General features: G+C 42.6%; 1 protein-coding gene across 2 annotated transcripts in view; it reads left to right on the plus strand.

The window, feature by feature from the left end:
* LOC118396965 (calcium-binding protein 8) overlaps nucleotides 1–20,927 on the plus strand; it is a 121,651-nt gene that overhangs the window by 33,093 nt on the left and 67,631 nt on the right. For both annotated transcript variants that reach the window (XM_035791355.2, XM_035791354.2), the window contains exons 3-4: nucleotides 7,757–7,900; nucleotides 16,314–16,426. In XM_035791355.2, coding sequence (XP_035647248.1) covers nucleotides 7,757–7,900; nucleotides 16,314–16,426 — 257 coding nt within the window. The remainder of the gene's footprint in view (nucleotides 1–7,756; nucleotides 7,901–16,313; nucleotides 16,427–20,927) is intronic.

Genomic DNA, 20,927 nt, shown 5'->3' on the forward strand with positions numbered 1-20,927 from the left:
TCTTTGAAGAACTCTACCACTACGATGTGTCGTGGAAATTTCCTCTATTTACCAAATCATGGGAGCAAACCACACACACACGTCAGAGTTAGTTATAAAAGTCCATCTTTAATTATATGAGCTCTATCACAATCCTGTGACTCTCAGATAAATTCAGTGTCTCTCAGTGAATTCTCTGAGAGCCCCCTTACAATGCAACTGAGTTCCTTTTAATAGCAAAGACACCCATAGTCAGACAGCATAGACATGATTCATCGTTCAGCTTTGTCTCCTTTCCCAAACCCCAGAACCATAAACCAAATCCTCCATATCAACAGGCATATATCAAATTGTCATTTAGATACAACCAACTCAAAATACAACCTCCTGGACAAACTCACGGAGAGGAGAATGAGGCTATAGATTAAGTTAGAAACAACATTAGAGGGAGCATATAGTGATTCCAGACACTGCCACCCTTCTTTCCCCACTAGAAAAGGTAGGGAGTAAAATATATGTTTACACATGATGACACTTTGACCTCTCCCCTCTCTGTGGCCCATGCAACTTAGTTTTGACATAGAACAGATAACTGCAACCTCGCCACAGTATTATACAAAAATACCACTCTGATGAGAAGTAATTTACACACATTTGATGAATATTAAACATCTTACAAATGTTACCAACAAATTCTGATCCTTCCACGACAGATGTTTTGTTTATTGACATGGTCTTTTCAAGACTGGACCCGTAAGATTCATTTTGTTGTTAGCACATGTATTCCCAAGTGTATGACATTCTATCCCATATCTGGGACACGTTTGGAATTAATTAATGTTTGAGTTAGCCTATGTCTTGGGTGAGGGGCAGTCCTGTCTAATACATTGTTGCATTGTTGCAAGGCCACTGGTCCTGGTGAATTAAATCTAAAGAGGGGCAAAAAAGTATTTAGTCAGCCACCAATTGTGCAAGTTCTCCCACTTAAAAAGATGAGAGAGGCCTGTCATTTTTATCATAGGTACACTTCAACTATGACAGACAAAATGAGAAAAACAAAACAAAAAATCACATTGTAGGAAACTAAGTATTTGGTCACCTACAAAAAAGCAAGATTTCTGGCTCTCACAGACCTGGGACCAAAGTAACAAAGCCTACCATCAGTAACACACTACGCCGCCAGGGACTCAAATCCTGTAGTGCCAGACGTGTCCCTTTGCTTAAGCCAATACATGTCCAGACCCATCTGAAGTTTGCTAGAGAGCATTTGGATAATCCAGAAGAAGATTGGAAGAATGTCATATGATCAGATGAAACCAAAATATAACTTTTTGGTAAAAACTCAACTCGTCGTGTTTGGAGGACAAAGAATGCTGAGTTGCATCCAAAGAACGTTTTTTCTGCAAAGGGACCAGGACGACTGATCCGTGTAAAGGAAAGAATGAATGGGGCCATGTATCGTGAGATTTTGAGTGAAAACCTCCTTCCATCAGCAAGGGCGTTGAAGATGAAACGTGGCTGGGTCTTTCAGCATGGCAATGATCCCAAACACACTGCCCGGGCAACGAAGGAGTGGCTTCGTAAGAAACATTTCAAGGTCCTGGAGTGGCCTAGCCAGTCTCCAGATCTCAACCCCATAGAAAATCTTTGGAGGGAGTTTAAAGTCCGTGTTGCCCAACAACAGCCCCAAAAGGAGATCTGCATGGAGGAATGGGCCAAAATACCAGCAACAGTGTGTGAAAACCTTGTGACGACTTACAGAAAACGTTTGACCTCTGTCATTGCCAACAAAGGGTATATAACAAAGTATTGAGATAAACTTTTGTTATTGACCAGATACTTATTTTCCACCATAATTTGCAAATAAATTCATTAAAAATCCTACAATGTGATTTTCAGGATTTTTTTTCTCATTTTGGATGTCATAGTTGAAGTGTACCTATGATGAAAATTACAGGTCTTTCTCATCTTTTTAAGTGGGAGAACTTGCACAATTGGTGGCTGACTAAATACTTTTTTGCCCCACTGTATGTATTCCAGTAGTACCCAGCCTCAAACTATTCAGTTTTCAGCTGTGTGCTGAAGCATACCATGCAATCATAGTGTTCTTTAGAGATCTGACATTCCATCTCTATTACATGCTTTAAGATGGTCACTATTGTTCCTGTATCCAAGAAGCCAAAGGTAACTGAACTAAATGACTATCGCCCCGTGGCATTCACTTCTGTCATCATGAAGTGCTTTGAGAGAATGGTCAAGGATCATATCACCTCCACCTTACCTGTCACACTAGACCCACTTCAATTTGCGTACCGTCCCAATATTTCCACAGACAATGCAATCGCCATCACACTGCCCTATCTGGACAAGAGGAATACCTATGTAAGAATGTTGTTCATTGATTACAGCTCAGCATTCAACACCATAGTACCCTCCAAGCTCATCATTAAGCTTGAGGCCCTGGGTCTCAACCCCGCCCTTTGCAATTGGGTCCTGGACTTCCTGACGGGTTGCCACCAGGTGGTGAAGGTAGGAAACAACATCCCCACTTCGCTGAACATCAACACTGGGGCTCCACAAAGGTGCATGCTCAGCCCCCTCCTGTACTCCCTGTGAGTGAGGGCTCGGTTTTGTTGTTTTGAAAAGTTTGTTGTTTGAAAGTGTGTTGGAAAGTTCTTGGTAGCTATCTAACTTCTTAGTTTGGACCCCGTGATGCAGTTGGCATCAGTTGCTGTGAGTGCTAGTCTCTGTTCAGTGATCTTCCTGACCAAGGACGGGTCTGAGGAGGTATTTGCTAGCTAGCTGTATATCAAGCTTGCTGGGTTATCTTGAACACAGCCCGCGACGTGGTAAGCCATTGTGGCTGGGACCACGGATTGTCCCGGTTTTGTGGCTGTCTAGATCCCTGCTGTTTGTTGTTTTCAATCTTCCCTGTGATCTTCCCTATCTGGAATTGCGAGTAGTAACAGCGAAACCTTACGTTGCTAGCTACCATGACAAAGACCAAAGCCGGCGGGAGTACCGTTGAGGACAGTGGTGTGTCTCTATCACATGTGAACAATCTTTTAAACACACTTAAAGAGTCCTACAAGCAGTTGATACATTAACAAGAAAATAGCTTCAAGTGTTTTGTCCAAATACTTGTGGATTCTACTAATAAAATAATGGACGACCTGACCAGAGAGGTCCAGGACCTGAAGAACAGTTTTCAGTTCTCACAGGGTCAAGTCGATGAGTTGAAACAGGAGAACGGCAAGATGACAGCAATCTGTAAGTCATTGAGAGAGGACATCAGTTCAGTGTGTGAATCCATGATAACAATGATGGATAAATCTCAAGGGACAATCAAGGCAGAACAACATGGTTGTGGACGGATTTGCAGAATCTCCACATGAGACCTGGACGGAGTCTGAGGACAAGGTGAGGGAAATGATCTCTGAAATATTGAAGATGGACCACAAGAAGATTGAGGTGGAGCACGCCCACAGGACTAGAAAACACACCACCAGCCCAGGTGATAGGCTCAATGCCGATAGTGGTCAAGTTTCTGAGGTTCAAGGACAAGATAGCTGTTCTGGAAAGAGCCAAGAACTTGTGAGGAACGTATATCTTCCTCAGCAAGGACTATCCTGAAGCTGTTCGCCAGTGAGGAAAGAACTGATCCCAGCCATGAAAGCTGCCAGAGCGTGTGAGGACATCGCTTACATCCGCTATGACAGGCTCATTGTCCACCCTCCCTCCCAGAAGCCTGGAAGGGATGAGAGAGAGCCAAGCCTATAGGTTCGTGGCTTCAACTCCACAGCACACACACACACCAATTAATCTAGGGACTGCTGAATGTATATTTTTTTCTCTTGCTTTGTTTGCTCTTTTCAGTATTTTGTCTATCTCTGATAAGCTACACAGGAAAGGGCTGAAAATAGCCCATATTAATATACAGTATGTAGCCTTAGAAATAAGGTTAATGAAATCAATAACTTGCTAACATCAGAACATTCATATATTAGCCATTTCTAATATATAATTAATTTGATGAGACAGTAGTAGCAATACAAGGATGTAACATCTATAGAAGAGACAGAAATGCTTATGGGGGAGGTGTTGCTATATATATTCAGAGCCATATCCCTGTAATGCTTAGAGAAGATCTTATGTCAAGTGTTATTGAAGTGTTGTGGTTGGTCAGTGTCTAAATAATATGTGTGAAATACTTGATAGTGTATGTGGTGTAAACAAAGAGGTCAACTTTTCTGGGGACCTGAATATTGACTGGTTTTCATCAAGCTGTCCACACAAGAGGAAGCTTCTTACTGTAACCAGTGCCTGTAATCTGGTTCAGGTTACTAATCAACCTACCAGGGTGTTTACAAACACTACAGGAACAAGATCATCCACATGTATCTATCACATTTTTACTAATACTGAAGAACTTTGTTCTAAAGCTGTATCCGTACCCATTGGATGCAGTGATTACAATATACTTACTATTTCCAGGAAGCCAAAGTTCCAACAGCTGGGCCTAAAATAGTGTATAAGAGATCATACAAAAGATTTTGCTGTGATTCTTATGTGGATGATGTTAAAAATATTTGTTGTTCTGATGTGATTAATGAGGATCATCCAGATGCTGCACTTGATGAATATATGAAATTGCTTCTTTCAATTATTGATAAACATGCACCTGTTAAGTAACTGACTGTTAGAACTGTTAAGTCGCCATAGATTGATGAGGAATTGAAAAACTGTATGGTTGAAAGAGATGGGGAAAAGGAGTGGCTATTAAGTATGGCTGCACATCTGACAGGCTGTATTATGAAGCCAAGATCAATTATATAAAAAATGATGGAAAAACTACTTTGGAGTAGTTTAAATTAAATTATAGGCAGAAAGACAAATTCAACTCCATCTTTCATCGAATCAGATGGCTGAAGGCATCACAAAATCATTGCCAATGTTGCCAATAATTTGAATGATTACGTCATTGGCAAAGTGGGCAAACTTAAGCAGGAAACGCCAACAATGAACAGTGAGCAATTGTATTCATGCATAAAAAAATGAATAATTAAGTGAAAAGCATTGCAAGTTTAAATTTGGTCAATTTAGTGTGGGAGAGGTGGGAAAATTATTGTTAGCAATCAATAATGACAAACCTGGCATTGAGAACTTAGATGGAAAGCTACTGAGGATGGTAGTTGACTCTATCCACTCCTATCTGTCCTATTTTCATCTGAGCCTAGAGGAAAGTCTTTGTCCTTAGGCCTGGAAGGAAGCCAAAGTAATTCCGCTACCCAAGAGTGGTAAAACAGCCTTTACTGGTTCTAACAGCAGACCTATAAGCTTGCTGCCAGTTCTTAGCAAACTGTTGGAAAAGATTGTGTTTGACCAAATACAGTGCTATTTCTCTGTAAACAAATTAACAGCAGACTTCCAGCATGCTTATAGAGAAGGGCACACAACATGTACTGCACTGACACAAATGACTGATGCTTGGTTTAAATAAATTGATAATAAGAAGATTGTGGAAGGGTACTGTTAGATTTCATTGCAGCTTTTGATATTATTTACCATAAGCTGTTGTTGAAAAAACATATGTGTTATGGCTTTTCAACCTCTGCCATATTGTGGATTCAGAGCTATCTATCTAATAGAACTCAAAGGGTTTTCTTTAATGGAAGCTTCTCTAATGTCAAACATGTAAAGTTGGGGGTACCGCAGGGCAGTCTCTAGGCCCTCTACTCTTTTCTATTTTTACCAATGACCTGCCACTGGAATTAAACAAAGCATGTGTGTCCATGTATGCTGATGATTCAACCATATACACATCAGCAACCACAGCTAATGAAGTCACTGAAACCTTTAACAAAGAGTTGCAGTCTGTTTTGGTACAAATCCTTTCTTAAGTGTTCGACCTCAGCTGAATCTGGTAATGAATGGTGTGGCTGTTGAACAAGTTGAGGAGACTAAATTACTGGGCGTTACCTTAGATTGTAAACTGTCATGGTCAAAACATATAGATGCAATGGTTGTAAAGATGGGGAGAGGTCTGTCCGTAAGAAAGAGATGCTCTGTGTTTTTGACACTACACTCCAAAAAGCAAGTTCTGCAGTCTCTCATTTTGTCTAATCTTGATTATTGTCCTGTCGTGTGGTCCAGTGCTGCAAGGAAATACCTAGTTTAGCTGCAGCTGGCCCAGAACAGAGCGGCACATTTAGCTTTTCATTGTAATCAGAGGGCTGATATAAATACTATGCGTACCAGTCTCTCTTGGCTAAGAGTTGAGGAGAGACTGACTGCATCACTTCTTCTTTTTAAAAGAAACATCCCAAATTGTTTGCATAGTCAATTTACGCACAGCTCTGACACACACAATTACCCCATCAGACATGCCACCAGGGGTCTTTTCACAGTACCCAAATCCAGAACAAATTCAAGAAAGCGTAGAGTATCCGTAGAGTAGCGTAGAGTATCATATAGAGCCCTTATTGCATGGATCTTCCATCCATCTCATATTGCTCAAATAAACAGCAAACCTGGTTTCACAAAACAGATATGACAACACCTCGGGCACAACTCCTCTCCCCTATTTGACCTAGATAGTTTGTGTGTATACATTGATATGTAGGCTACGTGTTCCTTTAAAAAAATATGATGTAGTTCTGTCCTTGAGCTGTTCTTGTCTATTGATGTTCTGTATTATGTCATGTTTCTTGTTTTGTGTGGACCCCAGGAAGAGTAGCTTCTGCTTTTGTAACAACTAATGGGGATCCTAATAAAAAAACAAATACCAAAAACTAAATGTCACAGTAATGCCAAAAAGGTTATCAAGGACAACAACCACCCGAGCCACTGCCTGTTCACCCTGCTACCATCCAGAAGGCGAGGTCAGTACAGGTGCATCAAAGCTGGGACCGAGAGACTGAAAAATAGCTTCTATCTCAAGGCCATCAGACTGTTAAATAGCCATCGCTAACATTGAGAGGCTGCTGCCTACATACAGACTTGAAATCATTGGCCACTTTAATAAATGGATCACTAGTCACTTTAATAATGCCACTTTAATACTGTTTACATATCTTGCATTACTCATCTCATGTGTATATACTGTATTTTATACCATCTATTGCATCTTGCCTATGCCGCTCGGTCATTGCTTATCCATATATTTATATGTATATATTCTTATTCCATTCCTTTAATTTGATTTGTGTGTATTAGGTAGTTGTTGTGGAATTGTTAGATTACTTATTAGATATTACTGCACTGTTGGAACTAGAAGCACAAGCATTTCACTAAACTCACAATAACATCTGTTAACCATGTGTATGTGACCAATAAAATTTGATTTGATTTATTTAAAAACATCCTTGGCTGCCTCTCTCTCTCTCTTACAATATCGCTGCATCTCTCTCTTCCCCCTCTCTCTCTTTCCTTCTATCCCCCCTCTCTCTATTTCTCTCTCCAGTTCTCTGTCTCACTCTCCCTGCTCACTGCCTCCCTGCCATAAGCCCAATTTTCTCTGTAGACACACTAATAAAATATTAATTCATGAAAGCAGAGAGGAGCCTGCTGACTTTTAGGCTTGACGCTGATGGGTATCTTTCAAACTGACACAGTACAGCGGCTTGTCGTACACACAGAGCAAGCTTATTTGTCACCAACATCTAAGTTGCCAAGCAGGTTATTGCAGATGTAATTTGCAATGTTCTTGATATAAGGCACAGAGTTAAAATAATTCCTAACCATGGTGTATCCTCTCCTCTCCTCCTTGTGTTGACAGAGATCCGGGAGGCATTCAGAGTGCTGGACCGGGATGGGAACGGGTTCATCTCCAAGCAGGAGCTGGGTATGGCCATGAGGTCCCTGGGATACATGCCCAGTGAGGTGGAGCTGGCCATCATCATGCAGAGACTAGACATGGATGGTGAGTCACCTTCAGTACCCATTTCACACATTTACAGTACACAGACACATGAAGTTGCACATGCAACAGAAGGTCCCATGTTCGAGTCCAGTGAGAGACAGGAGCCCACTCTGTTACACGCACACATACATATTTAAACATGAAGAGATCCCTTCCCTCCTGTTTACACACCACGATCACGCCTTCACCAAGACATGGTCATATACACACTGTCAGAAACACACATATACATAAATAGATCCTGCTCTTCCTTTTTTACACATTCATACACATGTTCCTACATTCAGTTCCCTTAGAAAGTATTCAGACCCCTTTACTTTTTCCACATTTTGTTACTTTACAGCCTTATTCTAAAATTGATTAAATAAAAATCCTCCTCAATCTACACACAATACACATAATGACAAAGCGAAAAAAGTTTTTTGAAATTTGAGCAAATGTATTACAAATACAAAACACAAATAAATGCCTTATTTACAAAAGTATTCAAACCCTTAGCTATGAGAATTGAGCTCAGGTACATTCGGTTTCCATTGATCATCCTTAAGATGTTTCTACAATTTGATTGGAGTCCCCCTGTAGTAAATTCAAATGATTTAACATCATTTGGAAAGGGACACACCTGTCTATATAAGGTCCCACAGTTGACAGTGCATGTCAGAGCAAAAACCAAGCCATGAGGTCGAAGGAATTGACCATAGACCAGATTTGGTTAGGCACAAATCTGGGGAAGGGTATCAAAAAATGTCTGCAGCATTGAAGGTCCCCAAGAACACAATGTCCTCCATCATTCTTAAATGGGAAAAGTTTGGAACCACCAAGACTCTTCCTAGACCTGGATGCCTGGCCAAACTGAGCAATTGGGGAGAAGGGCATTGATCAGGGAGATGACCAAGAACCCGATGGTCAGTCTGACAGATCTCTAGAGTTCCTCTGTGGAGATGGGAGAACTTTCCAGAAGGACAACCATCTCTGCAGCACTCCACAAATCAGGCCTTTACGGTAGAATGGCCAGGCTGAAGCCTCTCCTTAGTAAAAGGCACATGACAGCCCGCTTGGAGTTTGCCAAAAGGCCCCAAAAGACTCTCATGCTGTGGAGATGTTTTTCAGCAGCAGGGACTTGGAGGCTATTCAGGATCAAGGGAAAGATGAACTGAGCGAAGTACAGAGAGATGCTTGATGAAAACCTGCTCCAGAGCCCTCAAAACCTCAGACTGGGGTGAAGTTTGACCTTCCAACAGGACAATGACCATAAGCACACAGCCAATAAAACGCAGGAGTTTCTGTCCTTGAGTGGCCCAGCCAGAGCCCGGACTTGAACCCGATCGAACATCTCTGGAGAGATCTGAAAATAGCAGTTCAACAACTCTCAAATCAAATCAAATTGTATTTGTCACATCGGCCCGAATACAACAGGTTTCACCTTGCAGTGAAATGATTATTTACAAGCCCTTAAACAACAATGCAGTTTAAAGAAAAATACGTGTTAAGAAAGTATTTATTAGAATAAAGTGAAGTAAAACAGTTTTTTAGAAGAATCTAACAGTAGCTAGGCTATATACAGGGGGTACTGGTACAGAGTCAATGTGCAGGGGCACAGGTTAGTTGAGGTAATTGAGGTAATATGTATATGTAGGTTGAGGTAAAGTGACTATGCATGGATAATTAACAGAGAGTAGAAGCAGCATAAAAATTGAGTAGGGGGACAATGCAAATAGTCCAGGTAGCCATTTTATTAGCTGTTCAAGAGTCTTATGGTTTAGGGGAAGAAGCTGATAAGAAGCCTTTTGGACCTTGACTTCGCGTTCCGGTACTGCTTGCCGTGTGGTAGCAGAAGGACAGTCTATGACTAGTGTTGCTGGAGTCTTTGGCAATAAAGGTCCTGGATGGCAGGAAGCTTGGCCCCAGTGATGTACTGGGCCGTACACACTACCATCTCTAGAGCCTTGCGGTCGGAGGCCAAGCAGTTGTCATACCTGGCGGTGATACAACCGGTCAGAATGCTCTTGATGGTGCAGCTGTAGAACTTTTTGAGGATCTGAGGACCCATGCCAAATCTTTTCAGTCTCCTGAGAGGGAATAGGCGTTGTTGTCCCCTCTTCACGACTGTCTTGGTGTGTTTGGACCATGATATTTATATCCTTTGTCTTGATCACATTGAGGGAGAGGTTGTTGTCCTGGCACCACACTGCCAGCTCAACTCCCTACTGGCTGTCTCATCGTTGTTGGTGATCAGGTGTCGTCGGCAAACTTAATGATTGTGTTGGAGTCATGCTTGGCCATGCAATCAAATGTGAACAGGGAGTACAGGAGGGGACTGAGCACGCACCCCTGAGGGGCTCCTGTGTTGAGGATCAGTGTGGCAGATGTGTTTTTGCCTACCCTTGCCACCTGGGGGTGGTCTGTCAGAAAGTCCAGGATCCAGTTGCAGGTAGGTGTTTTGTTCCAGGGTCCAAGCTATAGTCAATGAATAGCATTCTCACATAGGTGTTCCTTTTGTCCAGGTGGGAAAGGGCAGTGTGGAGTGCAATAGAGATTGCATCATCTGTGAATCTGTTGGGGAGGTATGCCAATTGTAGTGGGTCTAGGGTTTCTGGGATAATGGTGTTGATGTGATTCATGACCAGCATTTCAAAGCACTTCATGGCTACAGATGTGAGTGCTACGGGTCGGTAGTCATTTAGGTAGGTTACCTTAGTGTACTTGGGTACAGGGACCATGGTGGTCTGCTGGAAACATGTTGGTATTACAGTCTCGGTCAAATATAAGGTTGAAAATGTCAGTGAAGACACTTGCCAGTTGGTCAGTGCATGCTCGGAAGAAAAACGTTCTGGTAATCTGTCTGGCCCTGCGGCCTTGTGAATGGAGACCTGTTTAAAGGTCTTACTCACATCGGCTGTGGAGAGCATGAACACACCGTCGTCTGGAACAGCTGATGCTCTCATGCATGCTTCAGTGTTGCTTGCCTCAAAGCGAGCATAGCCTTGTTTCACTGAGCTTCCCTCACTGTGCTTCCCTTTGTAGTCCGTAATAGTTTACAAACCCTGCCAAATCCAACGAGCGTCAGCGCCGGTGTAGTAATCTTAGTCCTGTATTGATGCTTTGCCTGTTTGATAGTTCATCGGAGGGCATGGCGAGAATTCTTGTGAGCATCCAGGTTAGAGTCCCGCTCCTTGAAACCGGCACCTCTACCCTTTATCTCAGTGTGGATGTTGCCTGTAATCCATGGCTTCTGGTTGGGGTATGTACATACGGTCACTGTAACGGACTACGTCATCAATGCACTTATTGATGAAGCCAGTGACTGATGTGGTGTACTATTCAATGCCATCTGAAGAATCCCAGAACATATTCCAGTCTGTGGTAGCAAAACAGTCCTCTAGCTTAGCATCTTTGTCATCTGACCACTTCCTTATTGAGCGAGTCGCTGGTACTTTTGGCTTGTAAGCAGGAATTAGGAGGATAGAGTTATGGTCAGATTTGCCAAATGGAGGGCGGGGGAGAGCTTTGTATGCGTCTCTGTGTGTGGAGTAAAGGTGGTCTAGAGTTTTTTTCCTCTTGTTGCACATGTAACATGCTTATAGAAACGAGGTAAAACAGATTTAAGTTTCCCTGCATTAAAGTCCCCGGCCACCAGGAGCGTTGCCTCTGGATGACGATTTTCTTGTTTGCTTATGGCCTTATACAGCTCGTTGGGTGCCGTGTTAGTGCCAGTGGTGGTAAATACACAGTTACGAAGAATATAGATTAAAACTCTCTTGGTAAATAGTGTGGTCTACAGCTTATCATGAGATAATCTACCTGAAGCGAGCAAAACCTCAAGACTTCCTTAATATCAGATTTCGTGCACCAGTTGTTATTTACAAATAAACTCAGACTGCCACCCCAGAGACCACCACAGCTGTTCTATCTTGCCGATGGACTGAAAACCCAGCCAGCTGTATTTTATTCATGTCGTCGTTCAGCCACTTCCATTTTATTATCCAATGATTTGACGTTGGATAAAATCAAATCAAACTTTATTTGTCACATGCGCCGAATACAACAAGTGTAGACTTTACCGTGAAATGCTTACTTACAAGCCCTTAACCAACAGTGCAGTTCAAGAAGAAGAAAATATTTACCAAGTAGACTAAAATAAAAAGTAATAATAAAAAGTAACACAAATAGAATAACGAGGCTATATACAGGGGGCACCGGTACCGAGGCAGTGTGCGGGGGTACAGGCTAGTTGAGGTAATCTGTACATGTAGGTGGGGGCGAAGTGACTATGCATAGGTAACAAACAAACAGCGAGTAGCAGCTGATGGTAAAGAGTAATCGCTGTCTTGATACCCAGAAGCTCTTTTTGGTCATAAGAGACGGTGGCAGACACATTATGTACAAAATACATTTCAAATAACGCAAACAAACACACACAATAGCACAATTGGTTAGGAGCCTGTAACACGGCAGCCATCTCCTCCGGCGACCATCCAACCTGACAGAGCTTGAGAGGATCTGCAGAGAAGAATAGGACAAACTCCCCAAATACAGGTGTGCCAAGCTTGTCGTGTCATACCCAAGACTCAAGGCTGTAATCGCTGCCAAAGGTGCTTCAACAAAGTACTGAGTAAAGGGACTGAATACTTATGTAAATGTGATATTTCAGTTTTTATTTGTAGATATTTTTGTAAAAGTATTAAAACCCTGTTTTTACTTTGTCATTATGGGGTATTGTGTGTAGATTGATGAGGGGGGGGGGAAAACTATTTAATCCATTTTAGAATAAATCAGTAACCTAACAAAATGTGGAAAAAGTCAAGGGTAATGAGTACTTTCCGAAGGCACAGTATGACTACATAATCACAAACATAATAAATACATTGACATGAGTGCTCATTCACCATTATGCACACACATTTGCATGTACATACAGTACATTACATGCACACAGTAATGAGCACTCATTCGCACCATACTTTCATATCACAACCTCCACTTTACACTTTAAATAAGCATGAAGGATCCTACTATCCAAACACACACCGAAAGAGCACTTAACACATCCCACAGTCCCATTGTAACAATATCTGTCTCTAAACTGTCTATGTGTAAAATGTTTGCTGTGGTCCCTTGCTCCCTTTCATCTTAATGAACTGTGTTGCACATATTTACGCTAACAAACACATGCGTACACACACAAACAAACACACACAACACACGTGATTACAAGTTGGGTGAATTTTGGCACATTTCTTCTGACAGAGATGGTGTAACTGAGTCAGGTTTGTAGGCTTCCTTGCTTTCACAGGCTTTTCCAGTTCTGCCCACACATTTTCTTTAGGATTGAGGTCAGGGCTTTGTCATGGCCACTCCAATACCTTGACTTTGTTGTCCTTAAGCCATTTTGCCACAACTTTGGAAGTGTGCTTGGGGTCCTTGTCCATTTGGAAGACCCATTTGCGAACGAGCTTTAACTTCCTGACTGATGTCTTGAGATGCTTCAATACATCCATATAATTGTCCTGCCTCATGATGCCATCTATTTTGTGAAGTGCACCTCCTGCAGCAAAGTATCCCCACAACATGACGCTGCCACCTCTGTGCTTCACGGTTGGGATGGTGTTCTTCGGCTTGCCAGCCTCCCCCTTTTTCCTCCAAACATAACCATGGTCATTATGGCCAAACAGTTCTATTTTTGTTTCATCAGACCAGAGGACGTTTCTCCAAAGAGCACGATCTTTGTCTCCGTGTGCAGTTGCAAATGGTAGTCTGGCTTTTTTATGGCGGCTTTGGAGCAGTGGCTTCTTCCTTGCTGAGCGGCCTTTCAGGTTATGTCGTTATAGGACTAGTTTAACTGTGGATATAGATACTTTTGTACTTGTTTCCTCCAGCATCTTCACAAGGTCCTTTGCTGTTGTTCTGGGATTGATTTGCACTTTTCGTACCAAAGTACGTTCTTCTCTAGGAGACAGAACGTATCTCCTTCCTGAGCGGTATGATGGCTGCGTGGTCCCATGGTGTTTATACTTGCGTACTATTGTTTGTACAGATGAATGTGGTACCTTCAAGCGTTTGGAAATTGCTCCCAAGGATGAACCAGACTTGTGGAGGTCTACCATTTTTTTCTGAGGTCTTGGCTGATTTCTTTAGATTTTCCCATAATGTCAAACAAAGAAGCCTTGAGTTTGAAGGTAGGCCTTGAAATACATCCACAAGTACACCTTCAATTGACTCCAATTATGTCAATTGGCCTATCAGAAGCTTTTAAAGCCATGACATCATTTTCTGGAATTCTCCAAACTGTTTAAAGGCACAGTCAACTTAGTGTATGTAAACTTCTGACCCACTGGAATTGTGATACAGTGAATTACAGGTGAAATAATCTGTCTGTAAACAATTGTTGAAAAAATTACTTGTGTCATACACAAAGTATATGTCCTAACCGACTTGCCAAAACTATAGTTTGTTAACAAAACATTTGTGGAGTGGTTGAAAAACTAGTTTTAATGACTCCAACCTAAAAGTGTATGTAAACTTCCGACTTCAACTGTACATGTGACATTTTTAGCCATTTACAGTATTAGTGCAATCATCTTAAGATAGCAAGGTGAGACAACCACATATCACAGTCAAATATACAAGATACAAACATTCCATTCCAGCTAAACAATGAAAATAGGCTAGCGTTTTGCTAACAACACATTTTCATACACATCTAAAATCTCTGTCAAACTCTTCAATTAAACCTGAAGCAACAATATGTTCATGCCTACTGCAATTCCAATGACTGAAAACAATAACACATGGGTACACATGAAGTTACCATAAGCAATCATTTTTGATGAAAGAAATGTGAAAAATGGTTGGATAAAGTGTTTTGGAAATAAACCTTCTGTGGAATTATTAGATGTGTCAAAACACTGGATAATTGGAGAAATATTCAAAACGTTTTTCACCCAATTGTCTCTTTTTTAGCTTGTATTCTCCGCTCAAATGTTTGTTGTTTTGTTTGTTTTTGTTTTTTGAGGCAGAATTGCTAGAAAAACTGTAGTGGACTGATCTCAGGAAGATCGGAAAGTCATACCTGAATGCTCAAGGTTGTGGACTGCTCTCCACTCCAGATAAGAATGATTTGTGAAACGATGTATCCTCCCCTACTATTAAAGTATACCTGCTGTCAAATTGAAGGTTTGCTTGATATACCGCTTTCATCTCCTGCTTTGACAAGTTAGAACATCTAGGAGGACCTATCTGTCATATTTGTTATAGATATTGCTTGTACACTCTGAGGTGTGACAGCAATCAAACCTGTTGGTTTGGTAGAGGGGGAGGACTGGAGGACCATTTGTCATCTGCGATGCCTTTGAAATTCTCAGTTGATTTTTCTTGCTGTGACTGAATGAGGACACCCTGGCCAAGATAAGGAGGGTTGGCTGGATTGTTGTTGCGATTACATCTCTGTCATTACAGTGAGAGATGTTTTCAAAACATCAATTTGTGTTCTATTCAAAGCAATTTGCCTCAATCTCGTTTCATTTTCTTGTCTATAGACGCAACACAAAGATCATGGTGATCAAATGGAGGAGGTGTCCATAGCCAGGTACATTACCAGATGAATGGGATTTGAGGGTGTTTATTGTGTCTTTGCCATGCTAGCAGCAAGGCGAATTAGAGACACGTGACACATTCATGGATGGCCATTGATTTTTTTTCTCTTTGAGCAGCAGCTGCAACAGTCCAGCTGATCTCTATAAGATATGGATGGACTCATTGAGTTGCTCTGATAATCTGTTCCACTGTCAGAACGACCCCTCAGATTGTTATCCAGCTCAGCAGAATGCCCTTGGTGGATTGCTTAGGAGCTTGTGGTCTTTATTGGAGATCTCAGTATTGCAATCGCTCCTGTTGCTTTATATAGGGGTGTTATGCTCATAATACATGATGCCTGGCATCAGCTGCTTTTGTTAGGAAGTGTTCTTGGTTTAAATCACATCCGTCCATCCATCCAGCCATTCATCCATCCATCACGATAGTTCAGGGCCCTGGCTGCACTGGCTGCACTGCCTGACTGTCCCCAGTGATGATGCAGGATCCCACTCTGCATATGCATGGGCACAGAGATCGACAATCGATGGCATCAAACGTGACAGTGCCAGCGTGACTAAGGAGTTCACCCCCGTCAGGGGAGAGGGAGGAGAGTACGAGTGAAGGGGCAGATTGAGTTGCCCTGCATGGGCAGCACACAACCTCTTCTGCAGGGAAATTAGGAAGATGAAGGAGGAAGGAGAATAGGTATTGAAGGGAAGGAACACATACTCAAATGAAGACTTGGTATAAAATACAGTTATTGTCCTTTTTACTGATTTGAAATAAAAACTATTTTTTTGAGTAAGACATGTCATACTGTGTGTCTGACTGTGTTTCTTAGGAGACGGGCAGGTGGACTTCGATGAGTTCATGACGATCCTAGGACCCAAGCTCCTGTCGTCTGAAACCAGGGAGGGCTTCCTTGGGAGCACGATAGACAGCATATTCTGGCAGGTAAGGACTTCTCTCTTTTCACCTCTATCTTCTCTCACATTTCCTTTACCAAGCAGTGGCCTGCAATAGCTGCAGCCATGGCCAAGTTGTGCAATAGCTGGCAGTGAAATCGAAGATATTTATTCATCTTGATTTGCACAATGACGATCAGTGTAGAGGCAGCAAAGAGTGTAGTGTGTCAGTTCCTGATGGACAGATGTTGTCTTGTCTGGTGGCAGTGCCTCCTGCCTTGGAGATGCTGGCAGGACATAATCTATGTGCCATTTGGCCAGATGTTCCTGCACTGAACCATAATGGAGGGGGGAGAGGATTATAGCTAGCGAGGGAGTCAGAGTAGTGAGTGGATGACTAAGATGGCATGACTGTGTAATAGAGGGGAACACAATTATAGTGTGTGTGTGTGTGTGTGTGTGTGTGTGTGTGTGTGTGTGTGTGTGTGTGTGTGTGTGTGTGTGTGTGTGTGTGTGTGTGTGTGTGTGTGTGTGTGTGTGTGTGTGTGTGTGTGTGTGTGTGTGTGTGTGTGAAAGATAAGTAACAGAGTGAGTGGAAGGGGCAAGGTGAGAAGATTCGAGCGAGTGAAAGAAGTGGGGGGTGAAAGCGAATGAATGAAAGAGTTAGAGAATGTAAGGGAGAGAGAGAACAACCATAGCCACGGGAAGTAAGGGTAATGAGGGTGCTGCAGCAGCCCCTGAAAAATCTGAAAAATATATATATTATACAAAATAAATATACAGTTTTTCTTTATCTTTACTATTTTCTACATTGTAGAATGATAGTGAAGACATCAAAACTATGAAATAACACATATGGAATCATGTAGTAACCAAAAAAGTTTTAAACAAATCTAAATATTTTTTATATTAGAGATTCTTCAAAGTAGCCACCCTTTGCCTTCAACCAGTTTCATGAGGAAAATAACATCTCTGACCTACGCGGAAGATTAACCTTTTCCTTTAATTAACGAGTCCAACGAGAAGGATATACTACTTTCACTGGAACAGGCCCAGATCCCCGTAAAAGGAGCTGCTGATTGGGCTGCCTTCTGAGAATCCATAGGCGAGCAAGTAAGCTCCCACTGCCACCCGTTCTTCTTGCTAATGTGCAATCAATGGCAAATAAAATGATGACCTACGGTTAAGATTATCCTACCAAGGGGCCATTCAAAACTGTAATATCTTATGCTTCACGGAGTCGTGGCTGAACGACGACATTATCAACATACAGCTGGCTAGTTTCACACTGTACCGGCAGGATAGAACAGCGGCGTCTGGTGATTTTTGTAAATAACAACTGGTGCACAATATCTAAAGAAGTCTCAAGGTTTTGCTCGCCTATCTACCTAGAGAGTTTTCATAGCTGTCTACAAACTACCACAGAATGATGCTGGCAATGAGACCGCTCTCAATGAGCTGTATTCCGCCATAAGCAAACAGGAAAGCGCTCACCCAGAGGCAGCTTGCTTAGTGGCCGGGGACTTTAATGCAGGGAAACTTAAATTCGTCTTACCAAATTTCTATCAGCATGTTAAATATGCAACAAGAGGGAAAATAACTCTAGACCACCTTTACTCCACACACAGAGACGCATACAAAGCTCTCCCTCGCCCTGCATTGGGAAAATCTGACCATAATTCTATCCTCCCGATTCCTGCTTACAAGCAAAAAGTAAAGCAGGAAGTACCAGCGACTCGATCAATAAAAAGTTGGTCAGATGAAGCAGATGCTAAGCTACAGGACTGTTTTGCTAGCACAGACTGGAATATGTTCCGGGGTTCCTCCGATGGCATTGAGGAGTACACCACATCAGCCATTGGCTTCATCAATAAGTGTATCGATGAAGTAGCCCCAACAGTGACCGTACGTACTGTACATACCCCAACCAGAAGCCATGGATTATAGAGCTAAAGGCTAGAGCTGCCGCTTTCAAGGAGCGGGACTCTAACCCGGAAGCTATTAAGAAATCCTGCTATGCCCTCCGACAAACCATCAAACAGGCAAAGCGTCAATACAGGACTAAGATCGAATTGTACTACACCGGTTCTGATGCTCGTCAGATGTGGCAGGGCTTGCAAACCATTACAGACTACAAAGTGAAGAACAGCCGAGAGCTGCCCAATGACACGAGCCTACCAGATGAGCTAAACTTCCTCTATGCTCGCTTCAAGGCAAATAACACTGAAACACACGAGAGCACCAGCTGTTCCTGAAGTCTGTGTGATAATGCTCTCCGCAGCCGATGTGAGTAAGACCTTTAAACATGTCAACATTCACAAGGCCGCAGAGCCAAATGGATTACCAGGACGTGTACTGCGAGCATGCGCTGACCAACTGGCAAGTGTCTTCACTGATATTTTCAACCTCTCCCTGTCCGAGTCTATAATACCAACATGTTCTAAGAAGACCACCATAGTCCCTGTACCCAAGAACACCGAGAAGACCTGCTTAAATGACTACCGACCCATAGCACTCACGTCTGTAACCATGAAGTGCTTTGAAAGGCTAGTCATGGCTCACATCAACACCATTAACTCAGAAATACTCTAATTTGCATACCGACCTAACATATCCGCAGATGATGCAATCTCTATTGCACACGCTGATCCTCAACACAGGACCCCCTCATGGGTACATGCTGAGTCCCCTCCTTTACTCCCTGTTCACTGCACAGCCAGAAACAACTCCAACACCATCATTAAGTTTGCTGATGACACAACAGTGGTAGGCCTGATCGACAACGATGAGACAGTCTATAGGGAGGAGGTCAGAGATCCCTCAACGTGATCAAGACAAAAGAGATGACTGTAGACAACAGGAAAAAGAGGACCGCGCATGCCCCCATTCTCATCGACGGGGCTGTTGTGGAGCAGGTTGAGAGCTGCAAGTTCCTTGGTGTCCACATCCCCAACAAACAAACATGGTCCAAGCACACCAAGACAGTCGTGAAGAGGGTACAACAAAACCTATTCCCCTTCAGGAGAATGAAAAGATTTGTCATGGGTCCTCAGATTCTCAAAAGGTTCTACAGCTGCACCATCGAGAGCATCCTGACTGGTTGCATCACTGCCTGGAATGGCAACTGCCTCGGCCTCTGACTGCAAGGCACTACAGAGGATAGTGTGTATGGTCCAGTACATCACTGAGGTCAAGCTTCCTACCATCCAGGACCTCTATACCAGGCGGTGTCAGAGGGAGGCCCTAATAATTGTCAAAGACTCCAGCCACCCTAGTCATAGACTGTTCTCTCTGCTACCCCTCGGCAAGCAGTACCAGAGCACCAAGTCCAGGTCCAAGAGGTTTCAAAACAGCTTCTAGCCCGAAGCCATAAGACTCCTGAACATCTAATCAAATGGCCCCACACCTGCCTTTTACATCGCCATCACTCTCTGTTGTTATCATCTATGCATAGTCATTTTAGTAAATCTACCCACATGTACATATTACCTCAATTGGGGCGGCAGGGTAGCCTAGTGGTTAGAGCGTTGGACTAGCAACCGGAAGGTTGCAAGTTCAAATCCCCGAGCTGACATCTGTTGTTCTGCCCCTGAACAGGCAGTTAACCCACTGTTCCTAGGTTGTCATTGAGAATAAGAATTTGTTCTTAACTGACTTGCCTAGTTAAATAAAGGTAAAAAAATAAATAAAAATTACCTTGTCTAACCAGTGCCCCCCCACTTTGTACCGGTACCCCCCTGTATATAGTCTCTCTATTGTTATTTTACTGCTGCTTTTTAATTAGTTGTTTTTTCTTATTCTTATTCCTATATTTTTTTTTTTACTGCATTGATGGTTAGGGGCTCATAACTTCTCTAAGGTACGGGGCACTATTTTCACCTCCGGATGAAAAGTGTGCCCAAAGTAAACTGCTTGCTACTCAGGCCCAGAAGCTAGAATATGCACATAATTGGTAGATTAAGACCAAGTCCATATTATGGCAAGATCAGCTCAAAGAAGCAAAGAGAAATTATAGTCCATCATTATTTTAAAGACATGAAGGTCTGTCAATCCGGAAAATGTCAAGAACTTTGAAAGTTTCTTCAAGTGCAGTCACAAAAACCATCATGCGCTATGATGAAACTGTCTGTCATCAGGAAAGGAAAACCCAGAGTTACCTCTGCTGCAGAGGATAACTTCATTAGAGTTAACTGCACCTCAGATTGCATCCCAAATAAAGTTCAAGTAACAGACACATCTCAACATCAACTGTTCATAGGAGACTGCGTGATACAGGCCTTCATGGTCGAATTGCTGCAAAGATACCACTACTAAAGGATACCAATAATAAGAAGAGACTTCTTTGGGCCAAGAAACACGAACAATGGACATAAGACTGGTGGAAATCTGTCCTTTTGTCTGATGATTTGAGATTTCTGATTCCAACCGCTGTGTCTTTGTGACACGCAGAGTAGGTGAACGGATGATCCCCACATGTGTGGTTCCCACCTTGGAGCATGGAGGAGGAGGTGTGATGGTGTGGGGGTGCTTTGCTGGTGACACTGTCATGG

The sequence above is a fragment of the Oncorhynchus keta genome, chromosome 18, assembly GCF_023373465.1.
Source record: "Oncorhynchus keta strain PuntledgeMale-10-30-2019 chromosome 18, Oket_V2, whole genome shotgun sequence".
Lineage (NCBI taxonomy): Eukaryota > Metazoa > Chordata > Actinopteri > Salmoniformes > Salmonidae > Oncorhynchus > Oncorhynchus keta.